Genomic DNA, 17,789 nt, shown 5'->3' on the forward strand with positions numbered 1-17,789 from the left:
AAACCGTCATTTATAAGCAAAAGACCAGTAAGGTTAAACAAACAAACAGTAATATGAGACCAAAAAAAAAAAAATTCTCCAAAACTCCTTTTGAGTTCATTTTGTGTTGGCCACCACTGCTGCACATGGGACCTGCCTTAGAGTGTGGTTTATACATTCAGTAAGACTCCCTTGGAGAAACTACTTTTTCATTGGAGCTAGATCTTTAGCTGGGGGTGGGAGCTTCTGTCTGCTTCCCCATCTCAGTGCTGAGGCCCTGGTTTGGACTGTGCACGTCTGTGCATGCTGCCACAGTCTCTGTGAGTTCAAATGTCCATCAGTCTTGTTGTTTCTGGAAGACATGTTTCTTTGGTATCATCCAACCCCTCTGGCTCTTACAACCTTTTTGCTTCCTCTTGTGTATGGTGCCCTGAGCCTTGAGGGGAGGGATTTGTTGAATACCTCCCGTTTAGAACCAAGTGTTCCAATCTCTCACCCTCTTCACACTGTCCAATGGTGGGTCTATGTGTTAGTTCCAATCTACTGCAGGAGGAAGCTTCTCTGATGATGACTGAGCACAGTGATCCATGAGTATAGCAGAATGTCATTATGAGTTGTTTTACTGATATGTTCATGTAGCAAAACAGTAGTATTTGGTTTTCCCCTTGGTCCACGGCCAATTTAGTCTCAGACTCTTGGCCACCTGAGCAGTGTCAAGTTGTTAGAACCCAACCTCAAATCAAACCTCAGATACAGAGGGTCAGCTGTATTCATGTGCTCACCTGAGGAAACCAAGTGAGGAGAAATACAAGTGCTGAAGTGAAGACATCACAGTTCACTGAAATAGAGCTGAATTTTATTTCCGTGCAGGAGGGGAGAGAGAAACAATATGCCATTTTTTTAAAATTATGCTTTAACAAACCAAACTGCAGAAAATATTAGAGGATATCCTTAATCCTTTTTGCAGGCAGAAGCCACAGATATCACCAGTCCTTTGCATTGGCACAAAAGGAAGTGTCACAGTGCATTCATGCATTCACACATTTGACAAACGCTTGTATCCCAGTGTCCTTGACCAACTCTGAGGATATCTGACCAGCCACCAACTGTTTCCTCCTGGAAAAGTTTTTCATGTCAGAGATACATATATGCCTGGTCTTTCTACCATTTTATAACTACATATACAGACAAGAGTAGAAGCTGAAATCAGCTTTGGAGAGGATCAATAATGCCTGTTGCTAAGCAACACTATAGCAACTACATACTTGAGGCTGGACAGGCAAGGGATTCATGGTGCATTGCATTTTTTTGTTAAAGGAATGAGGATTGATAACATTCATCAGTGTGAAAGAGCACAGGATATCTGAGACAGTGTAAATGGTTTGTTATTTCAAGGTGCAGCTTGGGGCTATTCAACTGGGATGGGGAAGGGGTAGTAGCTAGGCCTTGCCTTAGTTCCCTAATGCTCCTCGGTGGTTATAAGTATTTGCATGTGTGAATGTGTAACAGCCACATGCACCCTTCCGGGATATGTCAAGAATTGCAGGCCCCTCTAGCTGGATACCCACTACTGAGAATAAAAGGCATATTTGGCAGAGTCTAACCAAGAAAGCTGGTTCTGTCCTTCCATGGACTTGAGTCTCATAATAAAGCTTCTCTCTATTTTCTTCATGATAGTTTGCTTCTCCAATAAAGCCAACTTAATAACATCAGCAAAGGGCAATGCCTGCAAGGCACGTACGTGAGGAAAAAGGGCTGGTGGGTTAGGGACAGCAGGGGAGGAGGTCACACAGGCTCTGTCACTAGCAGGAAGGCCGCAGGCTCTGAAGATAGAGGCTTGCTCTGGCTCCTGCCCCCTCCTGCTGCACAAATGTGATTAGGGCTCTGCAGAGCACACTGAAATCAGGTTAGTGTCATTGAGCGATGCTGAGCCGGGGTAATCAGAGCCTGGAGCAGAGCAGGTGCTAGCTTTAATATGGCTTCTGAGAATTAGGACAAGCTGACTTGTAGCTTGGTGGCACGTGGGCAAGTCATTAGAACACTGTCCATGCAGCCCCCTTCTGCTTCACCATCTTAGGTCTTCTGCCTGCTCACAACTCCTCTGCAGCTAGAAAGGATCCCCTGTGGCGAGCACTTGGGATCACTGTCTTCCAAAGGTGTGGCTAGTGGTATCACCATTGAGGTATCCCTGGCCATGTGCACCTACTCTGGCACCTTCTTTAAGTCAAGCATAAAGCAGGGATTGTGAGCCTATCTAAGGTCACTGTGATGATCTACCCAGGAAGCACTCAGAGCAACCAGACTGCACCAGTAAAGCACTCAAAACAGTCACTCATGTTTTATTCTCCCATCAAGGCTCCTTCCAGAACAAGGCAGAACATTATTGTTTGTGCTCAGTTGTCTCAAGCTCATTATAAATAAATCAATACTTGTGTGCAAATCTAAGAGTGAGTGTTTATGTTGACCAAAAGCTCATCTCAGGCGATAAGCAGTAATCATATTTGGCAGAAATCATTCTCTATATTCTTTGTGCACCCAGTAATAGATAAAAGCGGATTTGAACAAGCAAATGTTTAACACATATGAATTTAACAGCAGAAATTATTGTGCTTGGGCCAATTAGTGTTTAGATGGGAAAATGAGATGAAGCTGAAGTAATTGCTGCATTGCAAATATGTCATCTCTAAGAGACACAAATGCAGAAGATAACGCAGTGTTAATGTCTTGAGTCAATCTGTTTCTACTGAAACTACCCAGTTTTACCCCGAATAACACAGACAAAGCATTTTAAGGGTCCTATGATGAGCTGACCCAGTTAGCCAGGTACCTAAAGCAAAGCATTTTAATATTCAGTTAAATATCAGGATGAAATTACAGATACCAGAGAAAAACCACATGGGACCCTGAGGCCCACAGCATGACTCATCTTATACAAATGAGGCAAGTGTGGAGAATGTTGATTGAATGCATGGAGTGAAGAAACTGCGTGGAGAGCTACAGGAGTCTGAGGCTCAGGAGAGCCTGGAAGCCCACTGATACCGCTCACACTGGGCAAGTTCTGTGTCCATTATGTTTCCTTGTGAGTGAGAAAGATGGGTCCTGGCAAGCAGCCCAGCAATGCAGTGCAATGCAGCTGAGCTTCACACCTAGGGCTTTGTCTCTCTCTCTCTCTCTCTCTCTCTCTCTCTCTCTCTCTCTCTCTCTCTCTCATTTGATTTTTGTTCTTTTGGGACAGGGTTGTTGTTTTTTTCATTACATTTATTTATTGTGTATGTGGAGGCCAGAGGATAACTTGTAGGAAACAATTCTCTCCTTCCACTACATGGGTCCTGGAAATCAAACCTAGGTCATCAAGCTCAGTGGCAAGAAGCTCTACCCGATGAGTCATCTTGCTTGCCCTGAGATGGTCTTCCTATATAGTCCAAACTGGCCTCAAACTTGAGATCCCACGGCCTCCACTCCTGAAAGCTGGAATAGCAGGCCTGTGTCACTGCTGATGGCTTTTATTGCTTTTCTGATGCTCTGACATCTTTGGCAATGATGTCCCTGAAGGGCCTATCTCTTCTGAATCAAAGTGTGAGTGGCAAATTCAATATTCATATGCACACTAACCAAAGAAGAGCCTCAGTGAGGTTCTCTCTTTAGGGTGCTGTCTCCCTGTTTACCCCTGAAATAGCCAGGTACCAAATAATTATAGGCAGCGTGAGCCTCTAGAATTAGTCAAAACAGCCTCCTTGCCTGCCTTAACTGGAACTTCCCATCAGCACCAAGAGAAAGGCTATGTCTTTCTCACCCCCACATCTGACATGTCCTAGAGTTTCAGCATGTGTTCCCTATGGTGCACCCCACAGCATGACAGGGTCCTCTCCTTGGGATCTGTGAATAGAACAATAGTTTTCAGTGGATGACTTCATGGTCTGCTGGATCACCATCCATCCACAATCACAAAGCCCGTATTCAAGTGTTTGCCTCTGCTAAGCCTGACCAAGGACAGCACTGTTAGGGGCAGACCTTTGTGGATATAGATGGGTGTTACAAAGAAGCTGTCAGAGCTCTGCCAGGACCTGCATAGCCACCATCTCCTACAACTGGGTACAGAAAGACTCTGGTCCATGGTAAAGGCATTACCTATGAGAAATAATGCCAAGTACCTCCACCAACCCAGGCCTCTATGTGAGCATCAGGGCCCAGGCAGCCAAGTGAGTGACCCATAAATGTTATGTTACCTGGCAAGAGAGTAGGATCTTGTTGAAAGGTGGGTTTGGCTTCCAGGACAAATACAGGTGGTCATCTGTGTGATGGAGCCATAAAGGCCTTGCCAGATAACTATGTCTGAATTTCTGACCTGCCCAAGTTAACACTTGGGTCCTGTGGTGTAGTTAATATTATTGGAGTGATGTACTTGACACAAGGTGCAAACCTTGTTCAAATAGCATTGTGTGACACTATTTTTGGGTAGACTTGAACAATCATGCACCCTTGACATTTGACATGCACTGGACACAAGGGTACATGAAACTTCATCAAGCCTGAAGAGAAAGTTCACTATCCCAGCATCATGGCCTCTATGAATCTGATCAGCCCTTGGCTTTCATAAACAAGACTTTTCCTTATCATTTGGAGCATGAGAGTTAAGTAAATACATTTTGGCATCCATTCCATGTCCAGCAAAGTACAAATTCCCACCAACATAAAGACCTGGTTTCAAGAACATTGTTGGTCTAGAGAAAGAGACAGTCATGTGAATGAACAACGTGAGTACCAGCATCCCAAGGCACCGAGAGGATGGATTCTAGGTCAGACTTCCCATTGCATGACTTCCCACAGTAGACCATGTTTTCTCAAAACACCCTTTGCCATCACTGCCAGCACCAGCAGAGCTTTCTCACCGACCTTTTGAAGGTTGAAGCAAATCTTCGGGAGCAATTCTGGATAAGAAAGTCACGAGTAAGGACATTGAGGCACACTCTTGAACAATATTCTGATGTGGCTTAACTGACCCTAGAGTGAGTCAGCGGTAGAGCCATCACAGTTGTGGCCCTATAAGAACCACTCTACTCACACCTCCACACATCCCAGCTGGCCTCAGTGTGTGTCACCTCTGATGTGCTTGCTCTGTGACACACACACACACACACACACACACACACACACACACACACACACATCAAACTAGGTAAAAATGTCTAAATTCTTTATTCTACGCGAACTATGTTCTTATCTCCAACAGATTCAACTGATGAAGTAGCATATAGGAATTCATGTGACTGAATTCCCTCATTTCTACTCAAGGCTCCATTCCCTGAAAATCTTTTGTAGGTCAAATGTGGGTGATCATCCACTAAAGCCAATACTTCCTAGCCTCATACTTCAGAGCTCAGATTTGTTTATATTTATGGTTGGTTTTGTGTGTGTGTGTGTGTGTGTGTGTGTGTGTGTGTGTGTGTGTGTAAATATTTCTGGGGAGACTTGAACAAGCGTCTACCCACCCCAGATTGGGAACCCATAACAGACCAAAGCAAGAGTGTCATCAAAGTCCAATATAGTGAATCAATTAATTTTATTCGAATTACATATAGGAGTAGAAATGATTCAAAGGTATCACCAAAGCCTCCAACACATCAACTACCCAGAGAGCTCTTAGAAATCGGGGAAATGCACCAGGCAATGGTGTTGCACTCCTTTAATCCCAGCACCAGGGAGGAAGAGACAGGTGGATCTCTGTGAGTTCAAGGCCAGCCTGGTCTACAGAATGAATTCCAAGACAGCCAGGGCTATACAGAGAAACCCTGTCTCTAAATAAATTTAAAAAAAAGTGTATGTGTGTGTGTGTGTGTGTGTGTGTGTGTGTGTGTGTGTAAAACAAATATATAGGGTTGGGGATTTAACTCAGTGGTAGAGTGTTTGCCTAGCAAGTGCAAGGCCCTGGGTTTCATCCTCAGCTCAAAAAAAAAAAAAACAAAAACAAAAACAAACCCAAATATATATAATATAATACAGTAAATATATAATATATTATATAACACACATTATATTTATATATGGTATGAGTGTTTTGTCTGCATATATGTATGTGCATCATTTTGGCCTGATACCCATGGAGGTCCGAAGGGGACATTGGATACCCTGAAACTGGAGTTATGGACAATTGTGAACAGCCATGTGGGTTCTGGGAACCAAACCTGGGTCTTCTATAAGAGCAGCAGCTGGGCGGTGGTGGCGCACTCCTATAATCCTGGCACTTGGGAGGCAGAGGCAGGTGGATCTCTGTGAGTTCAAAGCCAGCCTGGTCTACAGAGCTAGTCCAGGACAAGCTCCAAAGCTACAGAGAAACCCTGTATTGAAAACAAAAACAAAAAACAAAACAAAAAAAGAGCAGCAAGTGCTCATAACTGCTGAGCCATCTCTCTAGCCCTTGTGTTATTCTTTTAGGCAGGGTCTCTCACTGAACCTGAGGCCTGCTGTTTTGGCTAAGTCAATGGACCAGAAAGTCCCCAGCATCCCCCAGGGTCTGTCCCCCAAAGCTGGAGTTACAAGCATGTGAGGCTACGCCCAGGTTTTATGTGGGAGCTAGGGATTTGAACTCAGGTCCTTTTGCTTTGTACAGAAAGCATTCTTACCCACTGAGCCATCTCCCCAGCCCACAGTGGAGACTTTTGTTCATAGGTTTGTTCTCTTTGTGTGCTACGACACTTTAACCAAGAGATTAAACACATATTCATGGGTTTCCATTTCCTTGTACATGCTATCCACTATAGGTGGCTGTGGAAGAGGGCCTGGGTTACAACAATGGCAACATGGGGGATAAAATGGTTGTTTTTTACTTCCTAGGTGGTTGTTACACTGGGAACCACATCTTGCTGCTCCTTTGACAATCTTCTAGAAGTAGGACCCATCTGTAAGTAACTGATTCAATTTTCTTTTTTAAAAGTATTCTTAGCCGGGAGGGGATGGTGCACGCCTTTCATTTCAGCACTTGGGAGGCAGAGCCAGGTGGGTCTCTGTGAGTTTGAGGCCAGCCTGATCTACAGAGCGAGATCTAGGACATACACCAAAATTACACAGAGAAACCCTGTCTTGAACCCACTCCCACACCCCCCACAAAAAAAGTATTCTGTACATGGAGGGGTCGGGTTTAGCCAACCTTTCACGTTGAACCATGCGCCTCATCATTAATTCTAATCATGATTTACACGCCTTGTCTTATATTTACAATAATGTAACCCCATTGACTTAAATTCCACAAACTCAAAGTATGAGCTAATTACACACAGCTGAACTTAATAATACCAACATGCTATTGGAAAGAGAGAAAATGTCCAAGTACTTCATAGGAATATAATGTTTAGGATATGGTAGCCCTGTTAAGGAAACTAAGCTCTTTGTTTTGTTTTGTTTTGTTTTTTGTTTTTGATTTTTGAAGACAGAGTTTCTCTGTGTAGCCTTGACTGTCCTAGAACTCATTCTGTAGACCAGGCTGGCCTTGAACACAGAGATCCGCCTGCCTCTGCCTCCCCAGTGCTGGGATTAAAGGCATGCGCGACCCCTGTCTGACACATTTTTTTTTTTTTTAAAGAAAGTAAATTATTGTAAACCAGATGGTGTTGGCACATGCCTTTAATCCCAGCATTGAGAAGGCAGAGGCAGGCAGATCTCTGAGTTTGAGGCCAGCCTGGTCTACAGAGTGAGTTCCAAGACAGCCAGAAATACATAGAGGAACTCTGTCTTGAAAAACCAAAAAAAAAAAAAAAAAAAAGTAAAATAAAATGAATAAATAAATAAAAGACAATATTGAGGAGTGTAGTAACATTTTCAGTGAGGGTAAACACCAGTTAGGATGGCGATGCTACATCCTGGGTGTGCGATGCTTTCCTAATGTCCACCTTACAGAATGATACATTTCTCAGACTGCCCTTCATTAAGCAGCATGCGGCTGTTAGTATTGATCTAGCAAATCAATACTTTCAAGCTAAACTTGTACAGAGAATGCTCCATTTCAGATAATTTCCAGGCCTCATGCTCTCTCCCTTGCTCTCTCAATCAGGACATTTTGTCTTCCTCATTGAGACTAGGATTCTGTTGCAAAATGAATAAATGCCTGTGTTTTCTAAAGTTTCACCTTTAATGTGAGCACTGGGAACTCAGCAGGCCTTGGAACGGTTTCTAAGGCACCAAGGATATATCAGCCCATGAAACTCACTCTTCTCTGTCCCCTAGGGATGTGAAGGCTCGGGTGGAGCTGTCCCTAGCAAGCTCTCTGACCTCAGTCCTTTGACTTGTGCCAGACATCACGACACCTGCTTGGCATTTGGCTTCGTTGTCGGTCTGTGTGGGCCAAGCACGTTTCCCACCTCTCCTAACCCCTAGTTTGCTTGCCGTCTCTTCTCGGGAATGAGCTCTTCTCCCCTGGGTCACTGTTGCCTGGCTAGCAGGAGACAGCGGTGGAGGTGGTGCTACAGGCATGCTGGCGTGGCAGTGGTGGGGGCTGGCCAGGGCCTTAAGCAGCAGAGGAGCTTATAGCTTACAGCTGCATGTCTTAAATCTGACCTTCATTTTCCCCTATCTAAAAATTGGAAAGAGAAACGGCTCTCATAATAGGAAAACAGTATTTCCTTCACAGTGCAGCTCAGGGGAGTTCATGCAGACATTTGGGCTGTAGGAAAGACATGGACTACGTGTAGTACATGCTTGTACTGCCAGGACCATGAGGCTAATCACCAACCATGAGAAGTGGGGTGGACACAGCCTTGCCATTCACTCAGGATTTGGCTCCGCCTGTTGTGAGCGATGGCACAGCTGGGATTATTACTGGCTAAAGATAGGCACACACAGCAGGCTGAGAACTGAACTAGCTGGCCATCCCCAGCTATGGCTGTACTGTGGGCCTCGTTAGCTGCAGACCTTCGAGAGCTCAGCCAAGCAAGTCGAAGTCCTCTGACTCAGATGTCAGGCCAAGGACTGAATGTCCTGGCCAACAGCCGGCTGATGTCATTCCCCAGGGCTATCGGATTTAAAGCACTGGAGTCTTCTGCCAGTTTGAGCCTACAGGGCTGCTATCCCTGAACTCAATCTGGCTCCCCACAGGAGCAGGAAGATGACAGCCAGCAGGTGGCCCCTGCCATTAATGCTCACAATGCTAGATGATTACAGCTCAGGCTGCCCTGCTGGCCTGCAGCTCCCTCTGTCAGGGAGTTCTGAAGGTGCTGTGGGTAGAGCCTGAGACGTGCTTTGCTGTTTGGGTTCGATCCCAGAGACTGCTCTTGAGACAAGGTTGGGGGTGTTGACAGGCCAACACCAAGCCCTTTCATGCATGGCCAATGTTCATACTTGAGGGCAATATTACTAACTAGTGGTAGTGTCTTAGAGTTAAAACCTTTGTAACCCACTGTCTCTTTATTTAGCTATCATCAATTAGCATGCTTCACCACCAAGCACTGTGTTCTGAGCTGGCCTTATCCTATTGATTAAAATAACCTAGTCAAAACAACACAGAGGTCTTGTCTTCATTCACCATCTCTCAGAAGATGACTTTCTTCCAGTTTCTCCTTTGAGAAACTCAGGCTTTCTTTGGTCCCTTTGAAAATGGCACACCAGAGAGGATGATGACATTAGTCCACCTGGATTAATCAACTGCCATAGGAGGCATCAATTAAGAAGAGGTTAGGTTATGGCAGATGGATAGATGGCAGCCTTAGAAGCTGGGTACACATATGGGGACACTGAGGAAGGGGTCTGGCTGAACAAGGTAGGCAGTCTCAGGGAATAGGGAGGAGAGGAATGTATTATAGCCTGCCACAGTTTCATCCTGAGGGCCAGAGGGGCTGTGCACCATGGTCAGCCTGGCCTGGTTTCTGCATACTGAGGTAGTCTCTTAGAAAATCGGTAGGAGGAGGTGGAGGCCAAGGGCTGCAGAAATCAGAGATGGTATGGTCTCAGTGGTAATGTTCCTGGCATGTGCAACTCCCTATGTCTAACTGTTGTGTGTTCATGCTGCATCCACATAATTCCTACATGTGCTGGAGGACCTGGATGATGGGGCTGGTATCAGTTAAACATGGAAGATGCAGAACTTCAGTCTGTGTCAGTCAACCCCATCTCACTTCCTCATTGGTCCAAGAGAAGCCCATAGAGAGACAACTTCTTCTTCTTCTTCTTCTTCTTCTTCTTCTTCTTCTTCTTCTTCTTCTTCTTCTTCTTCTTCTTCTTCTTTCTTCTCCTTCTCCTTCTCCTCCTCCTCCTCCTCCTCCTCCTCCTCCTCCTCCTCCTCCTCCTCCTCCTCTTTCTCCTTTTTCCTCTTCCTCCTCCATGCCTGAAGAGGGCATCAGATCCCACTACAGATGGTTGTGAGCCACCATGGGGCTGCTGGAATTAAACTCAAGACCTCTAGAAGAGCAGTCAGTGCTTTTAACGCTGAGCCGTCTCAACAGCCCCCATATAGAAGCTCCTAAGGAGCATTGTGAGTTATTTTTTGTTGGAGTTTGGGGCTAATCCAAGTCAAAGAAGACAGTCTCCACAAGGCGTTCTTCCATCTGAGACCCTCTTTTCAGATACTTGCTATAGCTTCAGGACTCCTCAAACTCCTTTAGATATTCTAACCTGCTGGAAGACTCAAAACTTCCTGAGAACAAGCTCACAAGGATGGTTGAAGATGGGGATTAAAATCAGCCAAGGAGACACATATAACAGAGTTTTGAAGTGTGAGCATACAGGGTTTCTGGTGGTCTCTGAGGAGTCATGAGGGTATGAACTGCTTTAGTTATAATGTGCAACCATGTGCACTGGGTCAAGACATTTCCCTACCGGGCCAGCTCTTCTAATGCTTTACTGCCTGTTTTTGTGAGGACTGAGTTCTACTCAGCCTCTCTTGGGAAGCCCAGCTAGTACCTTTAAAGAACAACTTCTCCAGAAGTCAAAACTGCTGTGTCATCACCCAGTGGCCCCTTCGTAAATTATAGGATCAGAATGTCTGGGCCGAAGCCCCAGGCCAAAAAAAAAAAAAAAAAAGAAAGAAAGAAAGAAAAGAAAAAAAGAGAAGTCCATTGGTCACCTCTTAGGAACCAGAGTAGAAGTTGGATCTTTTACGAGTAAACTTGATTCTTTAGTAGAGATTATTAATGGGTGCTCCATTGGGTCTTTTCTTACCTACTGAACCAGGTGTGTTGGTGAAGGTACCTGGAGCATTCTAGAGTGGCTTTAGCTGATACCCACTTAGCTGTTGAGACTCAGACTGAACTGTCTCTCATCTGGGTGCTATGAAACCAGCTCTGAGACACTCAGGGGTACAGCTGAATGGCCTGCTTTCTTCTCAAGGTTTCACTGACTTACCCAGCATGCCTTTCTCTCTAGGCTAGAGGATATGGGAGGAACAACAGAGGGATGAGAGAGAAAGAGCCACCTACATGCCCTTCCCACCCCTACCTTCCTAAGACATGGCGTGAGTGTTTCTTACTGTGGGCCCATGCAGACTTTCTATCTTGTTTTGCCTTACTCTTTCATTCAGCATCCTGAACTGAACATGAACAGTGGCATCTGTGGAACTCTGTTAGAGGACTTGAGCTAAAAAAGCAAATTCTATAGATAGAAGTCAATGTGGGATCCAAGCAGCACCCATAGAAAACATGGAATCACCCTGTTTTAGTCCATTTGGGGTGCTCCACAAAACACCACAGACCCCAGAGGCTCATAAAACAACAGGAATTCATTATTTACATTTCTGGTGTGTGAAAATGCAGGATCAAGGCACTAGGAGATTTGATTCCTGGAGAGAACTCATACCCTGGCTAATGGGTGGTGCCTTCTATGTGTGCTCACCTGGCAGAAGATACAAGCAGTCTTTCTAGTGTCTCCTTTATAAGGGTGTTAACTGAATGCTACCATGATAATCTGGTCACTTCCCAAAGGTAATATCTTCAGCTTGATTTAATGGACATTCAAATTACAGCTTGTCTTGTCTTACAAAGGAGTATAGAGTTCTTCTGGCTCCCAGCTAATCCAAGTGATGGCTGGATGGCCATCCATCATGATCCTGCTGTTCCCTGGGGGAGAGTCTTGTGTTATTATAAGGCTTTGTCTCTTGCTTCATCCAACTGGGGTCATGTGAGCAGCTGCTGAGACAGACATGTTCACTCTTGCTTCCGATGACTTGAATTTCTCCTTGCACCTTGGTTTTTTAACATTGTGTCCTGGCATAGTGGTATCCACAAGCTTGTGTTTCATCTGACCTTGATTTCCTAAGAGTCTTAGTTTGAAGAATAAACTGAAACAAAGCTTTGGAATGTCTTTTACATTTTTATCAGCAGAGTTCAGAATGACTAATTTTTCCTCTCAGCACACACATTAATGGCCATCATGTATGAAAAATCTGTGGTGGATCCACCCTTGTGTACAAATATAAGACACCAGTATCTTGGCCTGTACAGGGATGGGTGCCTGTTATCCTCTCTGTAGCCTCAACCTTTAGGTCTTAGCCACCTCATGACTATACTTGGTAACTGGGCTATTTCTCATGTTGTATGAGTTTTCCTAGAAAGATACAAAGCATTACTCATCTCAGACAGGAAACCAATGAAAGACCAAATTAACAATTCCACAAAAGTCCAACTTGGTGAACCATTTACTTTATTTATAGGAGTTTGGGTGCGGGGTTACTCACAGGAATGACTCAAGGGCAGTTACATCACTGAAAAGCCCACAGGAGCCTGGGTGATGTCTCAAAGAAGCTGCATCCAGGAACTTCCTGTAGAACTTGTAGGCAGCACTGCTGGCCAGTCTCCTTTCCCTAGTACACACACACACACACACACACACACACACACACACACACACACACACATGCATACACATGCATATATATGTAAAATATGGAATATATATAATTTGGGGGAGGAGGTCTTATAAATCTTACAAGTTTCAGGAACTTCCTGAGACCTGTAAGATTTGTTTACTTCCTAAGTCTTAAGAGGCCTCATTCTGGGATGGAATGTTTCAATTTATATGAAATTGCTATACAACAATGAAAATCAATTTTTCTCTTCTTTTCCTTTCTTTCCTTTCTTTCTTTCTTTCCTTCTCTCTCTCTCTCTCTCTCTCTCTCTCTCTCTCTCTCTCTCTCTCTCTCTCTTCCATTCTGTTTGTTTGTTTTGGTTTTTCTGTGTGACAGCCCTGGCTGTCCTGGAACTTGCTTTTTAGACTAGGCTGGCCTGAACTCACAGAGACCCACCTGCCTCTGCCTCCTGAGTGTTTGGATTAAAGGTGTGCAGTACTATGCCTAACCTCAAAAATGAATGTTTTTTCACTGACTTCTAAGTGATAGGGTAGGCAAAGTAGGTGTATTATCTAGTGTACACTTAAAACTTCATTTCCCTATGAAAGAATGAAGTTTAGGCTAGGTGGATACAGGCAGATATCAGGGAGCAGTGAGCCAAGATACATACATAAATTGAGGGAATGTGGTTGCAGAGAAGGTACTCTCATTCCTAAATAAAGTAAGGTGAGAATGCTATCTTTTTTTTTTAAATTTTCTTTCTTTCTTTCTTCCTTCCTTCCTTCCTTCCTTCCTTCCTTCCTTCCTTCCTTTCTTTCTTTCTTTCTTTTTTTTTTGAAACAGGGTTTCTCTATGTAGCTTTGGAGCCTGTCCTGTAGACCAGGCTGGCCTCGAACTCACAGAGATCAGCCTGCCTCTGCCTCCCGAGTGCTGGGATGACGGGCGTGCGCCACCACTGCACAGCCTGAGAATGCTATCTTTAAGGTAGTTATGTGTGGTTGGACTGAAGGTTAGTGTTGACTGTTAATTTGATGGGACCTAGAATCTCCAGGGGACAAGCCTCCAGGCACACCTGTACCTTTATTTAGATTAGGTTCGCCTCTGGCCAGACCTTTGGAGGATTATCTGGATTAGGTTGATCGAGGTGGAAATACCCACCCTAAAAGTGGTAACACACGAGGTGGTGGTGGCGCACGCCTGTAATCCCAGCACTTGGGAGGCAGAGGCAGGCAGATCTCTGTGAGTTCGAGGCCAGCCTGGGCTACCAAGTGAGTTCCAGGAAAGGCGCAAAGCTACACAGGGAACCCTGTCTCAAAAAACCAAAAAAAAAAAAAAAAGAAAAAAAAGAAAAGAAAGAAAGAAAGAAAAGAAGTGGTAACACAATTCACTGGGTTTAGGGACCTGTACTGCATTAAAAGTAGAAAGCTAGCTGAGAACAAGTATTGGTCATTTTCTGCTGCTTGACCATGGATTCAACAGGATGACCTGCTTCAGAAACCTGCTGTATAAACTACCCTACCTTGAACTGTGAACCATGGAAGCCCATTCTCACTTAAGTTGCTTTTGTTATGGTATTTTATCATAGCAACAGGAAAAGTGACAGATTCAGCTAGGAAACATACGCTAGACTCTAGACAGGCATTTCTTGCTCCACATGAGATGGGGGTATGCCCAGATGTGATCTCACCATTTGCTTCTGACCATTAGGCAACCTGGAGGGTGTGTGGCTACACATTGATGCTGCATACGCTGGCAGTGCCTTTATCTGTCCTGAGTTCAGGTATCTTCTGAACGGTGTGGAGGTGAGTATGCCCTAAGCTGTTCAATAAGGTCTTTATTTTGACCTTTTTCGCACTGGAAACCAAGCCCAGGGGCCTCCTATATACCTGGCAAGTACTCTGCCACTGAGCAACAGTGCTCCCCCAAGATCATTAAAAAAACCAAACCAAACCCAAACCCAATGTGTTATCAGTAAAGTTTCCTTTTGTAAGAATTGGACATCCCAACTCTTACTGCTTTGGTTCCTTTCAGCAAACTACTTTCTAGCCAATTGCAATGGTTGTTAGAAATTACGTCTCCTCAGGGAGCTGGAGAAACAAATCAGTGATTACAAGTACGTACTGTTTTTGCAGAGGACTTGAGTTTGATTTCCAATATTTACTCCCATAACTGCAACTCTAGGAGAGTTGATGACTCTAACCTCTGCACACCTGCATTCACATGTACATATCCCATGCCCCCCATACACAATTTTTAAAAATGAAAACTAGCTTAATAAAAGACATGACACTTCCTTAGGACAGGAGCTGAGGACTCTAGTCATGCAGTCTGTCTTTTGAAGCATTCCAGAAACTGACAGCTAGTTCCCAGTTCCTACAAATCCTAGGAAGAGCTGTGCAGCATAGGTTAAACGTACACAGAAAGCTATGGAAAAATATTTCTGAGCAAAATGAAATTTCTATGCATTCCAGTCAAACAATAATTCAAAATGTCAACCCGCAATTCCCTCCAATCTGGCTTAACGTGTTGTTCACATTCTTCTCGTATACCTGAGCAAGATGGTCACATTAGTCAGTATCGCATTTACATGTCCCATGGACTCTTCTGAAAATTGCAAAATGTATACTGTCGTGCCAAATGAAACTCTTCCTTGAGAAGTAGCTATCAAAACAGTTAGCCAGGATTCCTCTCTCCATAGAACTATGGAACATAAATCAAAGCAGACAACGCAGATATAACCAACAGCTTTCCAGACTCATGCAGAATTCCATAGGTTAGGGAGCTATTCTACCTGGCAACTAGCAGATTAATGCACTAAAGAGCCCCAAGAGGCCTTTTGTAGGAGATTCTAAAATCGGAGGGTCAGTCCCTTAGCCAGGAAAGAATTGCTTTCTTCTCGGGAAAAGTGGTTTCTTGATACCTTACCTTCAAAGGAAGCAGGACCAGGTTTTGGCATTGGACTCCAGATTAGAATCACCATGTGCCCTTGGGCAGTTCAGGTATCCTCTCCTCACGTCATAAAATGGCTGTCCTTGTGATGAATCCTTTGTGAGGGGATCCTAAGGAGTGGCTGTGTTAATCGCACTTAAAGGATTTAAGAAGAGTGTGCTGCATAGGAGACTGAGCATGCATTAGATGCTTTCATTATTTCCCACCAGCGCTTGAAGGAACTCCCTCTCCACCTCTTTCTGCTTGCATGTCAGGCTTGCCAATCAATTTTCTAATTACTGTTTTGAATTCTCATAAGACTGTAGTAACAGAAAAGCGAATGTCAAAGGTATGGAATACAAATTGTCCTATCTTTGCACAGAATAATCTCCCCTTCTTGCTAATGAACGAAATAGCCCTGAGTTTCTATCTGTGCTGCATTCATTCATTTGCGCATGCAGTCACTAATTCCTTATTGTCTCAGCTGTGTTTATTCACTCACTTATGCAGTCAGTAATTCCTTATGGAGTGTTTCTTACATGCTAAACTTAGGTCCATTCTAGGAAGTAGAAAGAGGTCAAAATTACTAAGTACTGAGGGTTTGCGTTAACATGTGGAAAGTTCTGATACTGCGATTCTGATGCCAAACCTCTTAATGTTCCATAGCTAGTTTTGTGGGTATTTGGGTCTCAGAAATGAACACTAATCTCAATGGTGTGTGGACATTTCTAATCCAAACTCCAACGTCCAAAATGCTCCGAAATCAGAAACTTTCCACTTCCCAAGCACTTATATTATGCCAAAGTGGCAGATTCCATATCATGAAGCTATATTTCATACATAGAAATTTTAAAAACACCGAGTAAAATTACCTCCAAGCTGTATCTTTGAACACTTATATTTCATGTTTGGGTTTGGGTCCAACGGCTAATTTCTTTCACTCTGCATGTGCAAATACTTTTAAACATAAAGAAGCATTTTTCAGACCATGGACACTCCACCCATTTGTCCTTCAGCTAGTGGAGAGAAGACGCACAGTCTCCTTCCCCGTACTCAGGCCTAGGCTGGAGGCTGCTGAGTCCAGGTATCCGGTGTAGGGTTTCTAGGGTTTCCTCATCTACCAGTGCTCTTCTCTGGCCTGAACTGACAACTCGAAGTTTCACCTTTCACGGAGAGGTGCGGGACAGACAGACCACCACAGCGATGGGCACCGCAGCCAGATCCTATCAACAGCAGACAGCATTCACAGCACTCTCAGGGACAAGGAGTCGCTGCAATTTTTCCTCCATTAGTGGTACCGCTCTCTCCTTGCCTGGCTGAGGGCTTGGCTGCTCCGTGGTCAGATAAGCGGCCGCAATATCCTGCTGTGGCCCGACCCTTGCAGATAAGGGCCGTCCTCTCTGTCAGCGGGAGGAAAATATCACTGTACCGTAATGAAAGAAGTTTAAACAGATCAGCCCCAGCGGAGGGAACTAATAAAATCCCCAGCAAACAATGCTCCTCTTTAACCTTTTGTTTCCTTTTATCAACAAATGAAACTTGCTGTAATTTCCTGTCTCCTTCTCAAAATTACTTTTTCTGAAACCTGGGAGGAAATGAATCGGCACCTCCAGCTTGGGTCCATATGGAAGCTTGCTTGGCTGGCCCCATGTCTATCACTGACACCAATCAGGCCCCTTAGGGCTTTGTTGCCTCCTCAGTGAGGGTCCCTGGAATTAAATAAAGAGGAGCAACCCCAAAGCTTTGGGAAGTTTGAAAAATGTCCCTTTAGGAAATCGGGCTAGACTGAGCCTTGCTTCTATCAAGTTGAGCTCTGAGGCCAAATCCCTGACATTCAGAAGGACTCATTGCCACTCATCAGTCACATGGGAAGCCAGGGCCTGCATTTGGGAAAAGGCAGAAAGCAGCCTTTGTGAGGCTCTTGGATTTGTGAGCGCAGAGCTGAAACCCAGGAGCCTTCAGCTGCTGTTGGTAGTTGAAAACTATTTTCTCTCTGAAAACATGGTCGGTAAAGCTGTTATCTGATCCTCCAGCCAAGAAAGCTGTAACTGTCGGGAATTCCGTGAACTTACACATCATCTTTAAAACTGAAAAAGAAAACCCTTAGGTACACGGAAAC

General features: G+C 44.5%; 1 protein-coding gene across 1 annotated transcript in view; it reads left to right on the forward strand.

The window, feature by feature from the left end:
* The window catches only part of Ddc (dopa decarboxylase), a 78,322-nt gene that overhangs the window by 39,297 nt on the left and 21,236 nt on the right, over positions 1-17,789 (forward strand). The window contains exons 7-8 of the mRNA XM_036201001.1: positions 6,811-6,877; positions 14,450-14,544. Coding sequence (XP_036056894.1) covers positions 6,811-6,877; positions 14,450-14,544 — 162 coding nt within the window. The remainder of the gene's footprint in view (positions 1-6,810; positions 6,878-14,449; positions 14,545-17,789) is intronic.

The sequence above is a fragment of the Onychomys torridus genome, chromosome 10 (genome assembly GCF_903995425.1).
Source record: "Onychomys torridus chromosome 10, mOncTor1.1, whole genome shotgun sequence".
Classification (NCBI taxonomy): domain Eukaryota; kingdom Metazoa; phylum Chordata; class Mammalia; order Rodentia; family Cricetidae; genus Onychomys; species Onychomys torridus.